This window comes from Pangasianodon hypophthalmus, chromosome 19 (genome assembly GCF_027358585.1).
Source record: "Pangasianodon hypophthalmus isolate fPanHyp1 chromosome 19, fPanHyp1.pri, whole genome shotgun sequence".
NCBI lineage: Eukaryota > Metazoa > Chordata > Actinopteri > Siluriformes > Pangasiidae > Pangasianodon > Pangasianodon hypophthalmus.
The window spans coordinates 21,319,829-21,338,588 of record NC_069728.1 but is presented as its reverse complement, the minus strand read 5'-3'; the positions used below and the strand labels follow the sequence as shown (position 1 = coordinate 21,338,588).

General features: G+C 39.1%; 1 protein-coding gene across 1 annotated transcript; it reads right to left on the bottom strand.

Moving 5' to 3' along the window:
* Positions 1–2,755: 2,755 nt before the first annotated feature.
* On the bottom strand, positions 2,756–16,759 carry LOC113524816 (uncharacterized protein C14orf132-like). Its single transcript, XM_053242090.1, has 2 exons — positions 16,585–16,759; positions 2,756–4,883 (listed from the first exon to the last, which is right to left on the bottom strand). The coding sequence occupies exons 1-2, from the start codon at positions 16,609–16,611 to the stop codon at positions 4,671–4,673; spliced, it is 240 nt and encodes a 79-aa protein (XP_053098065.1). The 5' UTR covers positions 16,612–16,759; the 3' UTR covers positions 2,756–4,670.
* Between the last annotated feature and the right edge of the window lie 2,001 nt (positions 16,760–18,760).

Genomic DNA, 18,760 nt, shown 5'->3' with positions numbered 1-18,760 from the left:
TGTGTAGCTGTAGCTGTGTAGCTGTAGCTGTGTAGCTGTAGCTGTAGCTGTGTAGCTGTGTAGCTGTAGCTGTGTAGCTGTAGCTGTAGCTGTGTAGCTGTGTAGCTGTGTAGCTGTAGCTGTGTAGCTGTGTAGCTGTAGCTGTGTAGCTGTAGCTGTGTAGCTGTAGCTGTAGCTGTGTAGCTGTAGCTGTAGCTGTGTAGCTGTGTAGCTGTAGCTGTGTAGCTGTAGCTGTGTAGCTGTGTAGCTGTAGCTGTGTAGCTGTAGCTGTAGCTGTGTAGCTGTAGCTGTGTAGCTGTAGCTGTGTAGCTGTAGCTGTAGCTGTGTAGCTGTAGCTGTAGCTGTGTAGCTGTGTAGCTGTAGCTGTGTAGCTGTAGCTGTGTAGCTGTAGCTGTAGCTGTGTAGCTGTAGCTGTGTAGCTGTGTAGCTGTAGCTGTGTAGCTGTGTAGCTGTGTAGCTGTAGCTGTGTAGCTGTAGCTGTAGCTGTGTAGCTGTGTAGCTGTAGCTGTGTAGCTGTAGCTGTAGCTGTGTAGCTGTAGCTGTGTAGCTGTGTAGCTGTAGCTGTGTAGCTGTAGCTGTAGCTGTGTAGCTGTGTAGCTGTAGCTGTGTAGCTGTAGCTGTAGCTGTGTAGCTGTAGCTGTGTAGCTGTAGCTGTAGCTGTGTAGCTGTAGCTGTAGCTGTGTAGCTGTGTAGCTGTAGCTGTGTAGCTGTAGCTGTGTAGCTGTGTAGCTGTAGCTGTGTAGCTGTAGCTGTAGCTGTGTAGCTGTGTAGCTGTGTAGCTGTGTAGCTGTAGCTGTGTAGCTGTAGCTGTAGCTGTGTAGCTGTAGCTGTAGCTGTGTAGCTGTAGCTGTGTAGCTGTAGCTGTAGCTGTGTAGCTGTGTAGCTGTAGCTGTGTAGCTGTAGCTGTAGCTGTGTAGCTGTAGCTGTAGCTGTGTAGCTGTGTAGCTGTAGCTGTGTAGCTGTAGCTGTGTAGCTGTGTAGCTGTAGCTGTGTAGCTGTAGCTGTAGCTGTGTAGCTGTAGCTGTGTAGCTGTAGCTGTAGCTGTGTAGCTGTAGCTGTAGCTGTGTAGCTGTAGCTGTGTAGCTGTAGCTGTGTAGCTGTAGCTGTAGCTGTGTAGCTGTGTAGCTGTAGCTGTGTAGCTGTGTAGCTGTAGCTGTGTAGCTGTAGCTGTGTAGCTGTGTAGCTGTAGCTGTGTAGCTGTAGCTGTAGCTGTGTAGCTGTGTAGCTGTAGCTGTAGCTGTGTAGCTGTGTAGCTGTAGCTGTAGCTGTAGCTGTGTAGCTGTAGCTGTGTAGCTGTAGCTGTGTAGCTGTGTAGCTGTAGCTGTGTAGCTGTAGCTGTAGCTGTGTAGCTGTAGCTGTGTAGCTGTAGCTGTAGCTGTGTAGCTGTAGCTGTAGCTGTGTAGCTGTGTAGCTGTAGCTGTGTAGCTGTAGCTGTGTAGCTGTAGCTGTAGCTGTAGCTGTGTAGCTGTGTAGCTGTAGCTGTGTAGCTGTGTAGCTGTGTAGCTGTAGCTGTGTAGCTGTGTAGCTGTAGCTGTGTAGCTGTAGCTGTAGCTGTGTAGCTGTAGCTGTAGCTGTGTAGCTGTGTAGCTGTAGCTGTAGCTGTAGCTGTGTAGCTGTAGCTGTGTAGCTGTGTAGCTGTAGCTGTAGCTGTGTAGCTGTAGCTGTGTAGCTGTGTAGCTGTAGCTGTGTAGCTGTGTAGCTGTAGCTGTAGCTGTGTAGCTGTAGCTGTGTAGCTGTGTAGCTGTGTAGCTGTAGCTGTAGCTGTGTAGCTGTGTAGCTGTAGCTGTAGCTGTGTAGCTGTAGCTGTGTAGCTGTGTAGCTGTAGCTGTAGCTGTGTAGCTGTAGCTGTGTAGCTGTGTAGCTGTAGCTGTGTAGCTGTGTAGCTGTGTAGCTGTAGCTGTAGCTGTGTAGCTGTGTAGCTGTAGCTGTGTAGCTGTGTAGCTGTAGCTGTGTAGCTGTGTAGCTGTGTAGCTGTAGCTGTGTAGCTGTGTAGCTGTGTAGCTGTGTAGCTGTAGCTGTAGCTGTGTAGCTGTGTAGCTGTAGCTGTGTAGCTGTGTAGCTGTAGCTGTGTAGCTGTGTAGCTGTGTAGCTGTAGCTGTGTAGCTGTGTAGCTGTGTAGCTGTAGCTGTGTAGCTGTGTAGCTGTAGCTGTGTAGCTACAGATTCACAGATTTTGAGATTTTTGTCTGCGAGAGCAACAACAGGCTGAAAATCGTACAGTGTGAAGGCAGTTTAAGTTTTCAGAGACACATACTAAAAACATTTCCATTTCCTCTAGCGGAAATGTAGATGAAATCTCTTTTCCTTGTCTTGGGTGAGTGAAATTTCAAAAGAACAGAAAGCTAAAGATGTTTGTGATGTACAGTAAGAGGCAGAATTAAAGAGTTTAACGTGCTATAATCACACATTTAATACTTTTATATTATATTTTATACAGTGATTTATTAATCTATTTAGCTTTTTATGAGCTATAACAGTTTTAGCCCACACTCACAGGCTAGTTTTATAAATATATTAACGCGTGCTAATAACACAGCATTACTTTCTTAAAATGAAAATGTAAAGAGTCCAGAAAATTTTATTGTAGCTGGAAAAGGTTTATAATCTGAGAAAAAGAAAAATTACTCACAAATAAAACAGCGCTGCGGATTAAACCTTGAGTTCAGCTGCAGTTCCGGCGGCCACCAGCAGGGCGGCGGCGAAATATACTGTAACTGTGTACTTTATTTCGGAGAAATCAGTCTATAAACACTACAGACTTGATCATAATGTGGATTTAATTTCTATAATATATCAAAATTCATCAACAAACTCAAGCAGAGACAAAAAAGATAAAATAGCATTCTGTGTATTCTATACATTTAAAGCTTCAAAAAATACATACATACACAGTTAGCCTACTAAAGTCGAAAATATCTAATATATACAAAATATTCATAAATATTACACAAGTTATTCTTCTATTAGTTTCATTTCTCACAAAATGTGAACAGAACGTCATTACGACTCATTAAAAATACGATCATAACCTCGAGGCTTAATAGTACTTTAAACAACAACAACAACAAAAAACAAAATGCTAAAATGTTAAAGAAATATCGTAAATTAAATTTGGCACATCAGCACTCTATCCTTATAAATAATAAACAAACAAACAAACAAAAAAATAAATCTTGAAATGATGAGCACTAAATGTTAGTGCAGGATTGTGTAATATTTGCAATAACTTCTGCATATCAAGTATAAAAAGAAAAATAAATGGATATAATTAAATTATATATACGTGCCCAAAAACTATCTAAAAAAATTAATAAATATGTCTGTATCAGGATTTGAATTTGAGTTACTGTCTCAAAAAACAAACAAACAAACAAACAAACAAATAAATCGTGTCATGTGAGTGAATGTGCTCCATCTCTAATTCCTTTACTCTGAAGCATTATTCTTTTTTTTCTTTTTTTACTGTAAAGCACTTTAAAGTAAATTTATTTTACAGAGTTTATTCCAGCCAGCACAATGCCTCGTGCCTCGTGTGTTAAATCTCTTAGCTTACACGCCCTGCTCTAGGAATTAAAAACAACAAGAAGGAAAGAAAAAGAAAAAGCATTTGTAGAAATCAGATACACCGTAAACTGCGTTGAATTTTGTGTTTCAGCTGGAAGAACATAAACGTAACTGTAAATATGCTACATGAATCCGATCGTGCCGTAAACGTGGAAATGATTCGCTTTATAAATGTAAAACCAAATCAGAGAACATGTTTAAGATGCCTCTTAGAGTACTAAAGCACTTTGGGCTGCGCTGCACATACTAAAGGTCTTTATTTATTAACTTTAGAGTTAATAAATAATAATCAGAGTTTCCCGAATCTCTCATACTAGCATACGGACGTAACTATTGCTATAAAAATCGTATTTTAGTGACTTTACCTTTAATAAGAGTGTTGAATGTTGTATATTTTATGGTCCTATTCGAGTTGGACTTTGTTTACACTCTGTTGCTTCATGTGTCGAGTATCAGGGTTATGAAACGTATCCGTATCAGATCTAAATCTGATCATTTAAAGCACAATATGTTAATGCAGTAATCATCATATTCATTAAACCACTGCATAAGGAACAACACAAGAAGGTGGTGTATGAATGAATGAATGAATGAATGTAATGATCTCATTTGCATATTAATGCACCAATCAGGTTTCAGTCTGAGTGAGCGGTGACGTGTTTGATTACGAGTGTAAACGCATGTTGTTAAAAACTGATCAGAATATAATCCAGATACGAGACGAATGAAATGTAAACGGGATCTGGATTAGCTTCACCTGAACACCTCATGTGATTAAAGTGATTACTGACTAGTTTTATGATTTGAATCCAGAATAAATCCGCAGTCTGTTGCTCTACAGGTCTGAAAAGTAAAAATTTCAGAGGGTTAAGAAGTTTGCTTTCTTTATGTAGCCGAACTCACTACTGCAGTAAAGTACTTCTGTCTGAAAGCCTGCCATCTAAAGCGTGATAACTGTTAAAAAAAAAGGTATATTAAACTTCTTCATAGCAACGAGAAAAGAATTAGCAGATGAATCTGGAAACATGACAGAGAGAGAAAGAGGAAAAAAATCAGGGGTTAAGTTGTCTAGCGTGAACCTACGTTTATTTCCCAAAGTTCGTAAGTTCAGAAGGTGCAGGCGTAGACGACTCCGACCACCACGATGTTCGCGATGGTGGCAGAAATGGCGATCCAGAGCCAGATGGCATCGCGGGAAACCCGCTGCGGCGCCTCCTGCTGGTGAAGAGCGACGCTGGCCGAGGAGTTGAAGAGCGAGTGATCCGTGCTGTAGTCGTCGTTCGGAGACGAGTCCATGAAGGCGCCCGTCATTACAGGGATCTGAGAACGAGGGATGAAGAGGTCAGGGATGAATCACGAAGCTTTTACATCATCGGAGAATGCAATGATGTCAGAATCTGATTTTTACACACAGACGATCGCTTCACGTTATGATTTAACACGAATTATTCTCCCTGGACATGAACACCGAGCTCAAGACTAAAGAATGAAAAATCCACCCTGTAGGCGGAGCTTGAGCGTTAGAGTAGAGAATAAAGTTGTGATTCTTTATAATACAGACTGATTATGTTTCTTGTATGTGTGTGTGTGTGTGTGTGTGTGTGTGTGTGTGTGTGTGGAGGGTGAAGCTTTTGGCTTTTTGTGTGTTATTGCCCGCTGGTTGTGACTGTGATAATAAGAATATGATGACAGGATGTATTACACTGTCTTACATCAGCACTGTTGAGTTCTGGACTCTGATTGGTCAGAAAGTGTTGATTAGTTTTCTATAACAGACAGTAGTGCACGTGGACAGTGGACGTGTACAGCGCACGCTCCACCGATAATAAACTGATTAAAAAGAAAATTTGTGTAATTGTTGATATGGTGAAGTTTTCTTAAATTAAGGAGATGTTTATGTAACATGTATGGAAGGAGTCTCCAGTGTCAGCGCTTTGTAACAGTCAGAGGTAAAGCTGGAACTGTAAGTTTTCCGACATCTTCAGGACAGAGGAGTTTACGCTTCTTTGCAGTTTCTCAGTAACATGCGGAACAAGCTGCGATTTTTCTCATCTTATTAACTTGAAGAGAGAGAATAAAGAGGCTGGTGAGGGAACGAGTGTTTATAGCTGCTATAACGTAAGCGACAACAGGAACTAACTCTTTTCACTGGCATTCCACAGCATTACATCTAACTGTAAGTGGGGAAAAAGTATGATGTGCCTTTTAATAAATAAAACTCCTAATCTTTTGAAAAAGTGCTTTGTAATTTTTCACTAATGTTGCAATGTTTTTGTTCCAGACGCTCATCTCATTCCACGCAGGATGTTCACGCCATCCGTATGATTCTCAGACGGAATACATTAGACGGAGTAAATGTTAAATCCGTCACTCTGAGCTCTTTAACCCGCTAATGCTAATGTCAGCGCTGATCCCTGCTGGATGGCGAATGTGATTATTCCTCTATTCCAGAGCGATGACATTCATTCTCTCTGAGCCTCATCGTTATTCTGAGAGCACAGTGCTGAGGTGTGTGTGTGTGTGTGTGTGGTGTAAACAGATGAGTTTGTCCTGGTGGTGATGAATTAGAGTCTGTCACTTCCTGTGATTTATACGCTCCAGGAAGGAAAAGAAATAAGAGCTGTGAGAGAAGTAAAGAGAGGATGTTCAGGTTATCAGTATAAACACTTTCCCTGTCAGTCTGATGAATTTATGAGGCAATTAAGCATGAAACTAAACTTATACAAATAAATACACTTTATACAAATAAATACACTTTATACAAATAAATACACTTTATCAAACTTAAACGTAATGAAAATAGACACTCGTCAGACACACTACTGCACCGTCAGAGTCTGGAGAGGCAGTAGTGAGGCTGATGAGGCAGTAATGAGGCTGATGGGGCAGTAGTGAGGCTGATGAGGCAGTAATGAGGCTGATGGGGCAGTAGTGAGGCTGATGAGGCAGTAGTGAGTCTGATGAGGCAGTAGTGAGTCTGATGGGGCAGTAGTGAGTCTGATGAGGCAGTAGTGAGGCTGATGGGGCAGTAATGAGGCTGATGGGGCAGTAGTGAGGCTGATGAGGCAGTAATGAGGCTGATGAGGCAGTAGTGAGGCTGATAGGGCAGTAGTGAATTTGATGAGGCAGTAGTGAGTCTGATTGGGCAGTAGTGAGTCTGATGAGGCAGTAGTGAATTTGATGAGGCAATAATGAATCTGATGGGGAAGTAGTGAGTCTGATGAGGCAGTAGTGAGGCTGATGGGGCAGTAGTGAGGCTGATGAGGCAGTAGTGAGTCTGATGAGGCAGTAGTGAGTCTGATGGGGCAGTAGTGAGTCTGAAGAGGCAGTAGTGAGTCTGAAGAGGCAGTAGTGAGGCTGATGGGGCAGTAGTGAGGCTGAAGAGGCAGTAGTGAGTCTGATGAGGCAGTAGTGAGTCTGAAGAGGCAGTAGTGAGTCTGATGGGGCAGTAGTGAGGCTGATGGGGCAGTAGTGAGTCTGATGAGGCAGTAGTGAGGCTGATGAGGCAGTAGTGAGTCTGATGAGGCAGTAGTGAGTCTGATGGGGCAGTAGTGAGTCTGATGGGGCAGTAGTGAGTCTGATGAGGCAGTAGTGAGTCTGATGGGGCAGTAGTGAGTCTGATGGGGCAGTAGTGAGTCTGATGAGGCAGTAGTGAGTCTGAAGAGGCAGTAGTGAGTCTGATGGGGCAGTAGTGAGGCTGAAGAGGCAGTAGTGAGTCTGATGAGGCAGTAGTGAGTCTGATGGGGCAGTAGTGAGTCTGATGGGGCAGTAGTGAATTTGATGAGGCAGTAGTGAGTCTGATGGGGCAGTAGTGAGTCTGATGGGGCAGTAGTGAGGCTGATGAGGCAGTAGTGAGTCTGATGGGGCAGTAGTGAGGCTGATGGGGCAGTAGTGAATTTGATGAGGCAGTAGTGAGTCTGATGGGGCAGTAGTGAGTCTGATGAGGCAGGAATGCATCTGATGAGGCAATATTGACTCTGATGGAGCAGTAGTGACTCTGATGGGGCAGTAGAATGTCTGATGGGGCAGTAGAATGTCTGATGGGGCAGTAGTGAGTCTGATGGGGCAGTAGAATGTCTGATGGGGCAGTAGTGAGTCTGATGGGGCAGTAGAATGTCTGATGGGGCAGTAGTGAGTCTGATGGGGCAGTAGTGAGTCTGATGGGGCAGTAGAATGTCTGACAATTTGAACATACCCTGAAACACTAAGTCACATCACTCTAAAAATATCAGACATTCTGAGCCTTGGGACTTGCCTTCATTACACACACACACACACACACACACAGAATTGCTATGGCAACCACTAGCAGATTTTAGGATACAGAAAAGGTTTCGTTGAAGCTCTAAGTCTGAATTCAGAACCTCCTAAATATGACATATGGTCAGTGCAGCAGCTGTTCCAGTTCCAGTCCAGTGACCAGGAGGTTGTGGGGTCACGTCCCAGAGCTGCTCTTCAGCAGAATCTTTCACCTTAGCCGAGCGCTTGGACTGTGTCCTGACTCATTTGTGGGAAAAAAAAAAAAACTTTGCCAAATGAGAAAAATGATAAACACACTGCTTACGCAACAAATTTATTTCTCAAATCCAAAACATTCAAAGTGCAATTCGATATCATCCGTCATGTCAAGTTTGTTTAAAAACCCACGCGGTACAGGAAATACCGAGACCTTTACAGCAATTTCCAACAAGTGTTCCAACTCTCCACATTCCACACTGTTAGATTTTACTGTAGCAGACGTTTAAACTTCTCTTTTTCCGAGACAAAGCCGCTGTTATCTGGTTTATCAGTTTTTATAAAATAATATTAATCACTTTAATTAGTTTTCTCTGTACTATATTAAGCATTAAGGGCCGTATTAAGTCCAAAAGTTATGTCAGTATTTACATGGGGAAAGTTCCTCGTATTCAGGTTACGCAGGTGCTTAAGTGCATTAAGGTTGCCAGGTTTGCTTTAGTAGAAGCGTTAGAGACAGGGTTTTACAACAAGGTCTAGACCACTGCCTCGAACACAAGCACTCAGCTTTAAATAAAAAAATCAGGGATAGAAAATGCTGACTGTACATGGAAAATACCACGCAGGAAACATGCGCTTAAATTCAAGGTTAGAATCGTGTGTAACTGAGACACGCCTCTGTTTTAGACACAGTTATTCAACTAACTGAGAAATCAATAGAAGTAATCAGTGCCTTAATGAACTAATTAAACTGAGTTAATGCTCGTCATCGTCGTATTGATGTGAGATTTCATGATGTGCATCCAAAGCAAACAAACGAATAGAAACTCAGCTACAGGATTACTCTGCTCTCACGCCGAAACAAATAAACGAAGAAAAAACAGCTGGTGTTTATCCGCTGATAAAATGTCAGAAAAGCGAGTGACTCTGCGTTCTGTGTTGAGTTTTAACGTCAGCGTCGGAGGAAACGTTTATAAAATCAACACAGAAATATGGAGAGTCATTAATGTAATACGTATTTTATAAAATTCTGTTCTAACACAAACATAATTTAAAACTACAGCCAGTGAATTACAGTGAATTTAAGCTCTTTAAAGTCTGTACAAACTGTTAATATAGATAAAGTGTTATATTTTATAGGTTAAAATAATTATCATTTAATAATAAACAGTTCACGTATTAAATTAAGTTCTTATTCTCAGAGTATTTTCAGAGCATTGCAGGTTGCATTACCTCACAATTCCGTATGTGAGGAATGACCTCTGATTACAAAAAAGTTAGAAAATCAGCTTTTAGATTATTTATATTTACTTATAGATGATATTAGATTATAAAATTATACCACAATAAGACTTATAATCTGGAATCTACTCAGTGATCACTGATACACAACCAGATCATTCAGAATCCTTCGTTAATTTTTGCCCCAAAATGAATCTGAAATGATGAAATACAGAAATAAGAGATTTTTGTAATATTTATTGTTTTAAAGCCTAAAACTATTTTAAACATATCATCTGCATATCTCTAGAAACAATAAACACGCGTAGCGTACGCAAAGACTTCTCATGTTTCAGAGTCTTTTTGTTTTTTTCTAGAGCATCTTTGCTAATATTTAGCTCAGTTTTACAGTTTTATGCCACCAAGAATCCACATAAAGCTCCAACACACCACACTAGCTGCAAATTCCCAAAAAGTCAGTAAAAGAAAAAGCAGATGAATCAGTGTTTATTTTAACTGCTGGTGATGTGAAACGAGGGAGAAGAGATTATTGTGTGTGTGAGACTGAGTGTGTGTAAGTGTGTGTGAGTGTGTGTGTGTGTGTGTGTGTGAGACTGAGTGTGTGTGAGTGTGTGTGAGACTGAGTGTGTGTGTGTGTGTGTGTGTGTTTGTGTTCATTTCTCGCCCATTAGGATATTACAAGATTATTAAACATATTTCTCAACATTTTTTTTACTAATTTCAAGCTTAAAATTATTTGTATTCTATTAGAAGGTAATGTACTTCTTTATAGAAATAAATGCTTGATATAAGTAAAATGATCTGCTAATAAAATAAAATAAAAGTTTTAATCTTAAAATAAGTAACAATGTCAAGACAGAAGCTTCATTATCTCTTTTTTTTTTTTTTTTTAAATAACACCTCTAGTGATAAATCACATCCGTTATGTGATTATGTGAGTGAAATGTGATTACATGTGAAGAACATGTGAAGTTGTGTTTCAGCATGTTGTGCCCTGAAATTGCTTGCGAGCTCAAGAAAAGACACGCGACATCATGTTAAAAAAGTGTGATCACATGAGAAAATAAAGGAAGCACGTGTAAAAACAAATCACATTAAAAAAGTGCATGTGAAAATAAAGAAATTATGTGTGAAAAACATATGAAAATAAATAAATCACAAAAAGAAATCATGTACGAAAGGAAATGGATCATGTATAAAAATACATATGAAAATAAATGAATCATGTTTAAATATCCATTTATTTCTGTAAAGCTGCTTTGTGACAATGTCCACTGTTAAAAGCACTATACAAATAAAATAAAATTGAATTCAATTGAATTGAAAAATCAGGTGAAAAAAAATTACGTGTAAAAATCACAAGTGACAATAAAAACACCTGCACTGTGTGTAAAAATGTGTGAAACAATGTGAAGTTGTGTGTTTTGCTCATAATGAAAAAGTGGAGAAAAAAATGAGAAAAAATGAACAAATGAGCTTTTATTTAAGATGTTTTTTATTATTATTTGACAGTTCTAGTTACATGAAGTGTAAAATGATGCCGGATTTCTTTCTTTTTTTCTCTATGGAAGTTAAAAGTGGAGAAAGTGTGAAATTCATGTTGTGAATATTGATGTAATGAGGAGGTACGTGAGGAACTTTGACGTCTGGTGTTTATTTGAGCTGCTTGTTATGAAGTTTACGTTTTGCGACACTGACATGTGATTTAGTCTTTGTGTTTTAGATGTTATGTATTAAGAACTGTAAAGATCTGAATGTTGACAGTTCAGTTTGTAAAGAATAGTGTTGTTGTTGTTGCTGTGTGTGTATGTGTATGTGTGTGTGTGTGTGTGTGTGTGTGTGTGTAATGATGTCGAGAAATCATGATCGAGATTCAGGATGATGGATGATGGTGATATCAGGGTGAAGGAAAAGTAATTTAATGAGGAAGAGCAGCTCGTTAAGATTCGACTCTGAGCTAAGCCTCGTTAACCGTCGCAACACTGCAAGCAAACGTGTGTAAATTCCCCTCGGCTGAGACGCATCCAGTGTCAGACTTTCACAAACTGAACAGAGACGAACTGCAGGATAAAGAGCAATAAACGAGGTTTATTCACAGATGGATGAAAAAAACAGTCAAAGAAACAGACAAAATAGTCATAAAAATACTCTAATGGATCTATAACCATGAAACACAAACACAGGAAACACTAAAGGGGTTAAACAGACCAGTATGTCAAGTGAGAATAATTAACTACCATGGAAACAGGGAAGTGAGAACAGGAAACAATGACCATATAAGGAAAATGGGGAGCAAAATATGAGAAATTGAAAGGCTGTGATTTTCAAAAGACTGAAAATTAGTTGTTTATATGAGCTGTGAAATCAGTTTTAACCCTACAATCCATTAGACACATCTTCTGGTTACAAATACACAACCAGAACCCAATAGGAACTTCTTTCATGAATTAGATAAACCAAAAGGAACCAATGGGAACCACACATTCGATTAAACTAGCAGTACAGGCCATCAGAAACACACTAAAACCTTTAGGAACCATTAGGAAGTACTCAATCCATTACACTATGATTAGGAACCATCACAAACATAAAAAAAAACCCAAATAGAGACCATCAGAAACACTTTAAATCCACTAGGAACCATTAGAAATATATTTACACCTTTTAGGAACTATTAGGAACCACACATTCCTAACTACAGAGCTACATAGGAACCATTAGAAACACATTAAACCCATTGGGAACCATTACAAAAAATATTAATATCTATTAGGCATCACATCAACGTTGGAACTGGTGTCCAACTACAACTCCCAGAATACAACATTCTGATTACACACACCTGGACTCAATCACACACACGCAGTATATAAGGACGTCACCGGGTCATTGTGAAGTATACGCTCAGTGTCCTGTACCTGGTGTTAAGAAGACTTTTTGCGCTCTGGTTTTTGCCCATAGTGTTGCCTAGATCATGGTGTTTGTTGATCCCCTGACCGTTGTCTGTTTTTTGATTACGGTTTGGCCTAATCTTTCAGATTTGTCTGTCTGCATTTTCAATTAACTTCAGTTACCTGCAATTGCGTCAATTCCTGCTGCATGACATTCAGAACCATCAGAGTCAAACTAAAAACCCATAGGAACAATCAGAAATACATTAAAACCCATTAGGAATGATCAGAAACACATTAGGATCCATTAGAAACACATTAAAACCTGTTAGGAATGATCAGAAACACATTAAAACCCATTAGGAATGATCAGAACCACATTAAAACCCATTAGGAGTGATCAGAACCACATTAGGATCCACTAGAAACACATTAAAACCTGTTAGGAATGATCAGAACCACATTAAAACCCATTAGGAATGATCAGAACCAGTCAGAAACCCATTAGGAATGATCAGAACCACATTAAAACCCATAGGAATGATCAGAACCACATTAGGATCCACTAGAAACACATTAAAACTGTTAGGAATGATCAGAACCACATTAAAACCCATTAGAATGATCAGAACCACATTAAAACCCATTAGGAATGAGAAACACAGTAGAATCCATTAGAATCCATGAGAAACACATTAAAACAACTAGGATCCAATAGAAACACATCATCAACACTAGAAATTTATTAGAAATCTAATTTTTTATGTAAATGGAGGCTAAAGCAGAGTTTGGCTGCTTAAAGCTTTTCTCATCACATCACGGCATCATGATTTGGGTCACAATAAATTCATCCAATAAATTAAAAGCAGTTTAAGGTTATTTTACTGGAGCTCGCCCACATTGCGCTTGAGTGACGGGTCACATGGCTGTGTACAATAGCGTGTACAATAGCGTGTTTTTCAGGTTGAATTCAGCAGTTCAGGTTTGTGAGAAGAAGCTCAGCATGATAACAAGCCTTAATTAATATTGAATGATTGATATGCGAAGCAGCTGTTGCTGTCACACACACACACACACACACACCTCTCTCTCTGTAGGAAGGGGAATCTTCTAAATAACCGTTAGTCTGATATACAACTGTTTCACTGACAGAAGAAAGTAAAGATATTATAATATTAACTATTATATAAAAAATTTATCATTTATTTATCATTTATATATTATTATATATAGCACAATAATTATTTATTTGTTTGTTGTAACTTGTTTGGCAACACATTTTCCAGAAAATCCTACAGTGCCCAAGCTCATTTGTATAAATTTGCATATTTTTGCATACTATATGTGCTCAGAAAGGCTAAAACCCAAATATTTAGGAAATACGACACATCAGATTCAAAATGAATCTGTACTAAAACTTTAAACATGCGTATAATAATATGTGTAAAATCTAACACATGTTTTATACTGATTACAGAGAATAAAATTGGACTTTTTTTGCATAGAGATTAATAATTTATTAATGAAAATTGTCATGATACCATAAAACCGAGCTCATGTGACCAAATTAGCAGAAAATAAATAAATAAATAAATAAAAGGAAATTATCCACATTAAAGGAGAAATATAATAGCTGGGAAAAAATCTGAGATATTGTTTTACTTCTTAATGGGAATTGCTCTAATGGTTTCCAGTAAAACCTTTTCCCATCAGGATCAGTTACAGAATCAGACTGTAAGTTACATTAACTGTATGAATTTTAATGGATTAATAGCACAGAAGTCCATTAGGTCCATTAAAGCACAGGTTATTACCAGATGCTCACCATCAGACTCCTGCTGAATCACAGCAGACCTCAACCATCAAACATCACCTGTTACAGGGTTAGGACCTTTTATATTGATATCAATCCACAGACTACCATCATAAACCATTACAAACCATTACAAACCATTACAGATCATCACAAACCATTATAAACCATTACAAACCATCACAAATCATCACAAACCATTACAGATCATCACAAACCATTATAAACCATTACAAACCATTATCAACCATCACAAATCATCACAAATCATTACAAACCATTACAAACCATTATAACCATTACAAACCATTACAGATCATCACAAACATTATAAACCATTACAAACCATTATAAACCATCACAAATCATCACAAATCATTACAAACCATTACAGACCATTACAGACCATCCCAAACCATCGCAAACCATTCTAAACCATTACAAACTATTATAAACCATTATAAATTATTATAAACCATCACAAACCATTACAAACTATTAATAAACCATTACAAATCACCACAAACCATGACAAACCATTACAGACCATCCCAACCATTATAAACCGTTATAAATTATTATAAACCATTACAAACCATCACAACCATTATAAACCACTACAATCCATCAGAAACTATTACTATTACCTTGTAAAGCATTGGAAACACCTTTACTGTCAGATAAAAAGGTTCCACAAAGATTCGTTTGATGGTGAATGATGTTTAAGTTGGTAAATGGGTTCTACTTCTATAAATTAGACCTCTGTTGTAGGGTTCTACACAGAAACCTTATTTATAAAACACATTTCATGCATTAAATTAAAAAAGTAAATACACCCTTAGGAATAGAATGATTTATAGAACTGAAAATATATAATAAATAAAATGAAACTCTACCAAGAACCCTACAGCGAGAGTTTTTGTATCAGAAAGGGCTACAAGTGGAACCGTTTAGGAAGTACAGAACCTTAATTATCTCCGAGGAACTTTTCCAGCGTCCTACACAAAACCATCACAAATGCAGCTGGAACCAGTAGAGACCAGTAGAGACCAGTAGAGAGCTGTAGAGACCAGTAGAGACCAGTAGAGACCAGTAGAGAGCTGTAGAGACCAGTAGAGACCAGTAGAGACCAGTAGAGAGCTGTAGAGCCAGTAGAGACCAGTAGAGACCAGTAGAGAGCTGTAGAGAGCTGTAACAGTCTCCATGGTTTCCATCACGTCACAGACACACACTGTTCTGCAGCTGGTGTTAAATATGTATTTATGTCTTTATCACACAGAACAGTAAATGCAATACGATACAAGTTCTTCTTCTCCTTAAGGACTCTCTCTGTTCTGCTGCCATGGCAACAAGTCGCTGTGCTGCACTGATGTCATTAACGTTCACGTGCTTTGTGACTTTAAGTTTTTCCGACATCTTCAGGACAGACGAGTTTACGCTTCTTTGTGGTTTCTCAGGAACATTTTACATGTCTTTCTAACTTCAAGTGAGAGAAAAACAGAGGCTCTGGTGAGGGAAAGACTTTATATATCTATAGCTGCTATAACGTAAGTGAGAACTGGAACTAACTTGATGTGTGGACCTTCTACACATGAAATGTAACTATAAATGGATAAAACCTACAGTGTGCCATCATTAAGAAATAAAAACAATTACTGTTTGTAAATTGCTGTGGTATAAGAGACTAAAACAGGCACACTGTTAATCAACTAGTTAATTAATAATCAAAAAAATAATCAACTAGTTAATTAAGATTTATTCCCTAATTAATAAGCAGGAAACACAATCCCGGGTTCAGCATGTTGAGGCCTGATGATAGACAGACTTCAGAGAGAGATTATTTATTAATCTGAGGTAAAAACCTTCACCTGGTTTCTCTAAACCTGGCCAGACATTTCACTAGCCACGCCCACAATGCTTACATCATCAAGTCTCTTATTTATTCATAAATAAGAAGATGAATAAATGCTTGGAACAAAGCTGCTTTTTTTTTTTTTTTTTTTTTATGGCTACCTTCAGAACCAGATTATACAAATGGTTTGTGATGCTGATTATTATTATTATTATTATTATTATTATTATTATTATTATTATTATTACATCTATGCAATACCCAGCTAAAACAAAGCATTATTTATGTTATTTATTATTTATTTATTATTATCTTTTTTATAATCATTTAACGCAGGACCTGGGAAACTGTTTTCGTTCTTTCATGTTTTTAACATGTTGAATGACAAATAAATGAACCTTGAACCTTGAACCTTGAAATTTTATTATGATAAAAAATGTATAATTATTAAATAACAGCGAGGTACACACACACACACACACACACACACATATATTAAGGTGCACCGTTTGAAGCATAACTGTAATTATGTTGTCCAAGACAATGACAATAACTCTTGAATCTTTAAACTGAATCTAAATCTGAGTTACTCAGAGTTTCTCGGTTTGTCTATATTCCTGCTGTCACGAGCAAACCGTTGTTCAGACTCATCTCATTTTTACATGAAATGTAGATCAGATATGAAGTTATTTTCAATTAGCTCTCTGTTAGCGTTTACATGTGAGCTTTAGTGTAAATATACCAGAATAAAGACATCATGCTAGTTACCTGCGCTGCCATGAAGGACAGATCCATGATGAACAGAGAGAGCAGAAGCCAACAGGTAAAAGAGGAAGAGATGGAGAGATCAAGTCCGATAACAGAGAGATAAAGCTGTGATTAACGGAGGATGAGAAGCAACAGAGCCATGATGCAGATCAACAACACAGAACAGCGAGGAGGGAACAAGAGAGAGAGAGAGAGAGGAGAGAGAGAGAGAGAGCGAGAGAGAGAACGGGGGAGGGGTGGAGGGTGAAAGATAAAGAGATTCAGAGAGACAGATGGAGACGGGGAGGGGGTGAGGGATAACAAGATGGAGAGAGAGAGAGAGAGAGACAGAGCAAGGTGAGGAGAGAGAGAAAAGAGAACATGCTGTATACACACACTCTCAGAACAAGGGTTTCTCAAGGGGTCTTTGGATGGTTATGGTTCCTAGCTTGTTTACATAGGTTCCACTTGGGACCTTCTCTGAAAGAGAAACTCTCTTGCAAGGAATGAAAGAGCAGTCTTCCACAAAGAGCAGATTTTACCTGGGTGAAGTCCTCTGGCACAATTCTGGATCTGCTGCTTCCTTTCAGTGAAGTCAGTCAAGGCTGTTGATGCCCCAAATAATGAGGCACAAACCAGTGATAATGTCCACCAAACACAACACTACTTCCCCTCCTTTTGGACTTGGGTGTCCATCAGCGCCCAGTTACTGATGTAATCAATTATCAATTAATGACTCATCAATGTGGAGATGCACCTGTCCATATCCCAAGTGCGAAGACAGATATTGTGCTTCCACCCATCCACCTGCACACTTCTGCCATGAGTCGCAGTACCTCAAGAATCTCAGGACCAATCTCAAATGCTGCATGAGCCACTGCCAATCATTGCTATTAATAATTATATAATTATATCATCCATGTATGCATGCCCTGAGGGTGAAGGATTCTGTCCATGAGGCTTTGGAACATGGTGGGAGCCTTAAACAAACTGAAAGGAAGCGTGATATATTTGTATACCCCTAACAGAGCGGAAAAGGACATCTTTTGTGGACATGGTGGACAAGGCAGTCTGCCAAGATACCTTAGGCATCTATTAAAAGTAAGGACATATCTAACCAATCAAGCAGTTTCTCAATGTGTGGTATTGAATATACATTAAATTTCGACATTAACTTTTCTAAAGTCTATGCAGTAACAGAGGAGCCCCATCCTTCTTGGGTGCAAAGACTACTGGCTGCCATTCACTGTGCATCCATGATAACCCCAATGCCAAGCATGGCCTGAGCTCCTCCCAAAATAATTGGGTTTTTTTGTGTTTAGGTAAATGCTAGGAGGGCTCTGCAGAACCACAGTGGGGGTGTCTCTATGTGGGACCAGGAAGAGGCAACAATTCAACATATAACTCTGTTTGCAACCAGGCAAACTCTGCTCTCTGGGACAAGGAGAGGAGAAGAGATCTCCATATGAGGTTCGGGTGGATTGAGACACTTTTGTTCACCTCCAGACCTACTTCCTCCTTTGGCAGAGGAACTCCTTTCTGCCTTCCCTCTGAGTTGTGGCTCAGTGGTTAAGATACTGGGTTACTGATCAGAGCCAAGCTGCCACTGTTGGTCCCTTGATCAAGACCCTTAAACCCATCTTCTCTAGGGATGCCATCTCATGACTGACCCTGCACCCTGACGCAACTAACCTGGATATGTGAAGAAAAGAATTTCATTTCATCGTAGGAGATTGTTGTTGTAAAATTTGAAGAACTGAATGCTTCTATCTGTTTGTTTACCTCATTGTTGACTTCCCCAACTTGTTGTGTGACCTTGAGTGGTTCTTGCCTCTTCTGGAGTCATTTGGAGCTCAATGTGGAACTTAAGGTTAAGGCTCCCTAGCTCAGTGGTTAAAGAAGAGTCTTGGGTTGCAAGTTTAATTCTCACTGGAGCTTTAAGATGTGCAAACTAAAAACCTTGGATTCATCCAGAAACTCTCATGGATACAGTGTCATTTAACCCTGTGGTATAACGAGAACTACTGTAGACAGGTTTGTCCAGTGTTTGTGGTTAAGGTGATCAGAAGGTTGTGAGTTCAAATCCCAGCTTCCACAGGTGGGTCCTTGAGCAAGGCCCTTAACCTCAACTGCTCAGTTCTATCCTGTCCTCAAGGCAACTATCGTTAGTCTTACTGCACAGTATAACATCTAAACA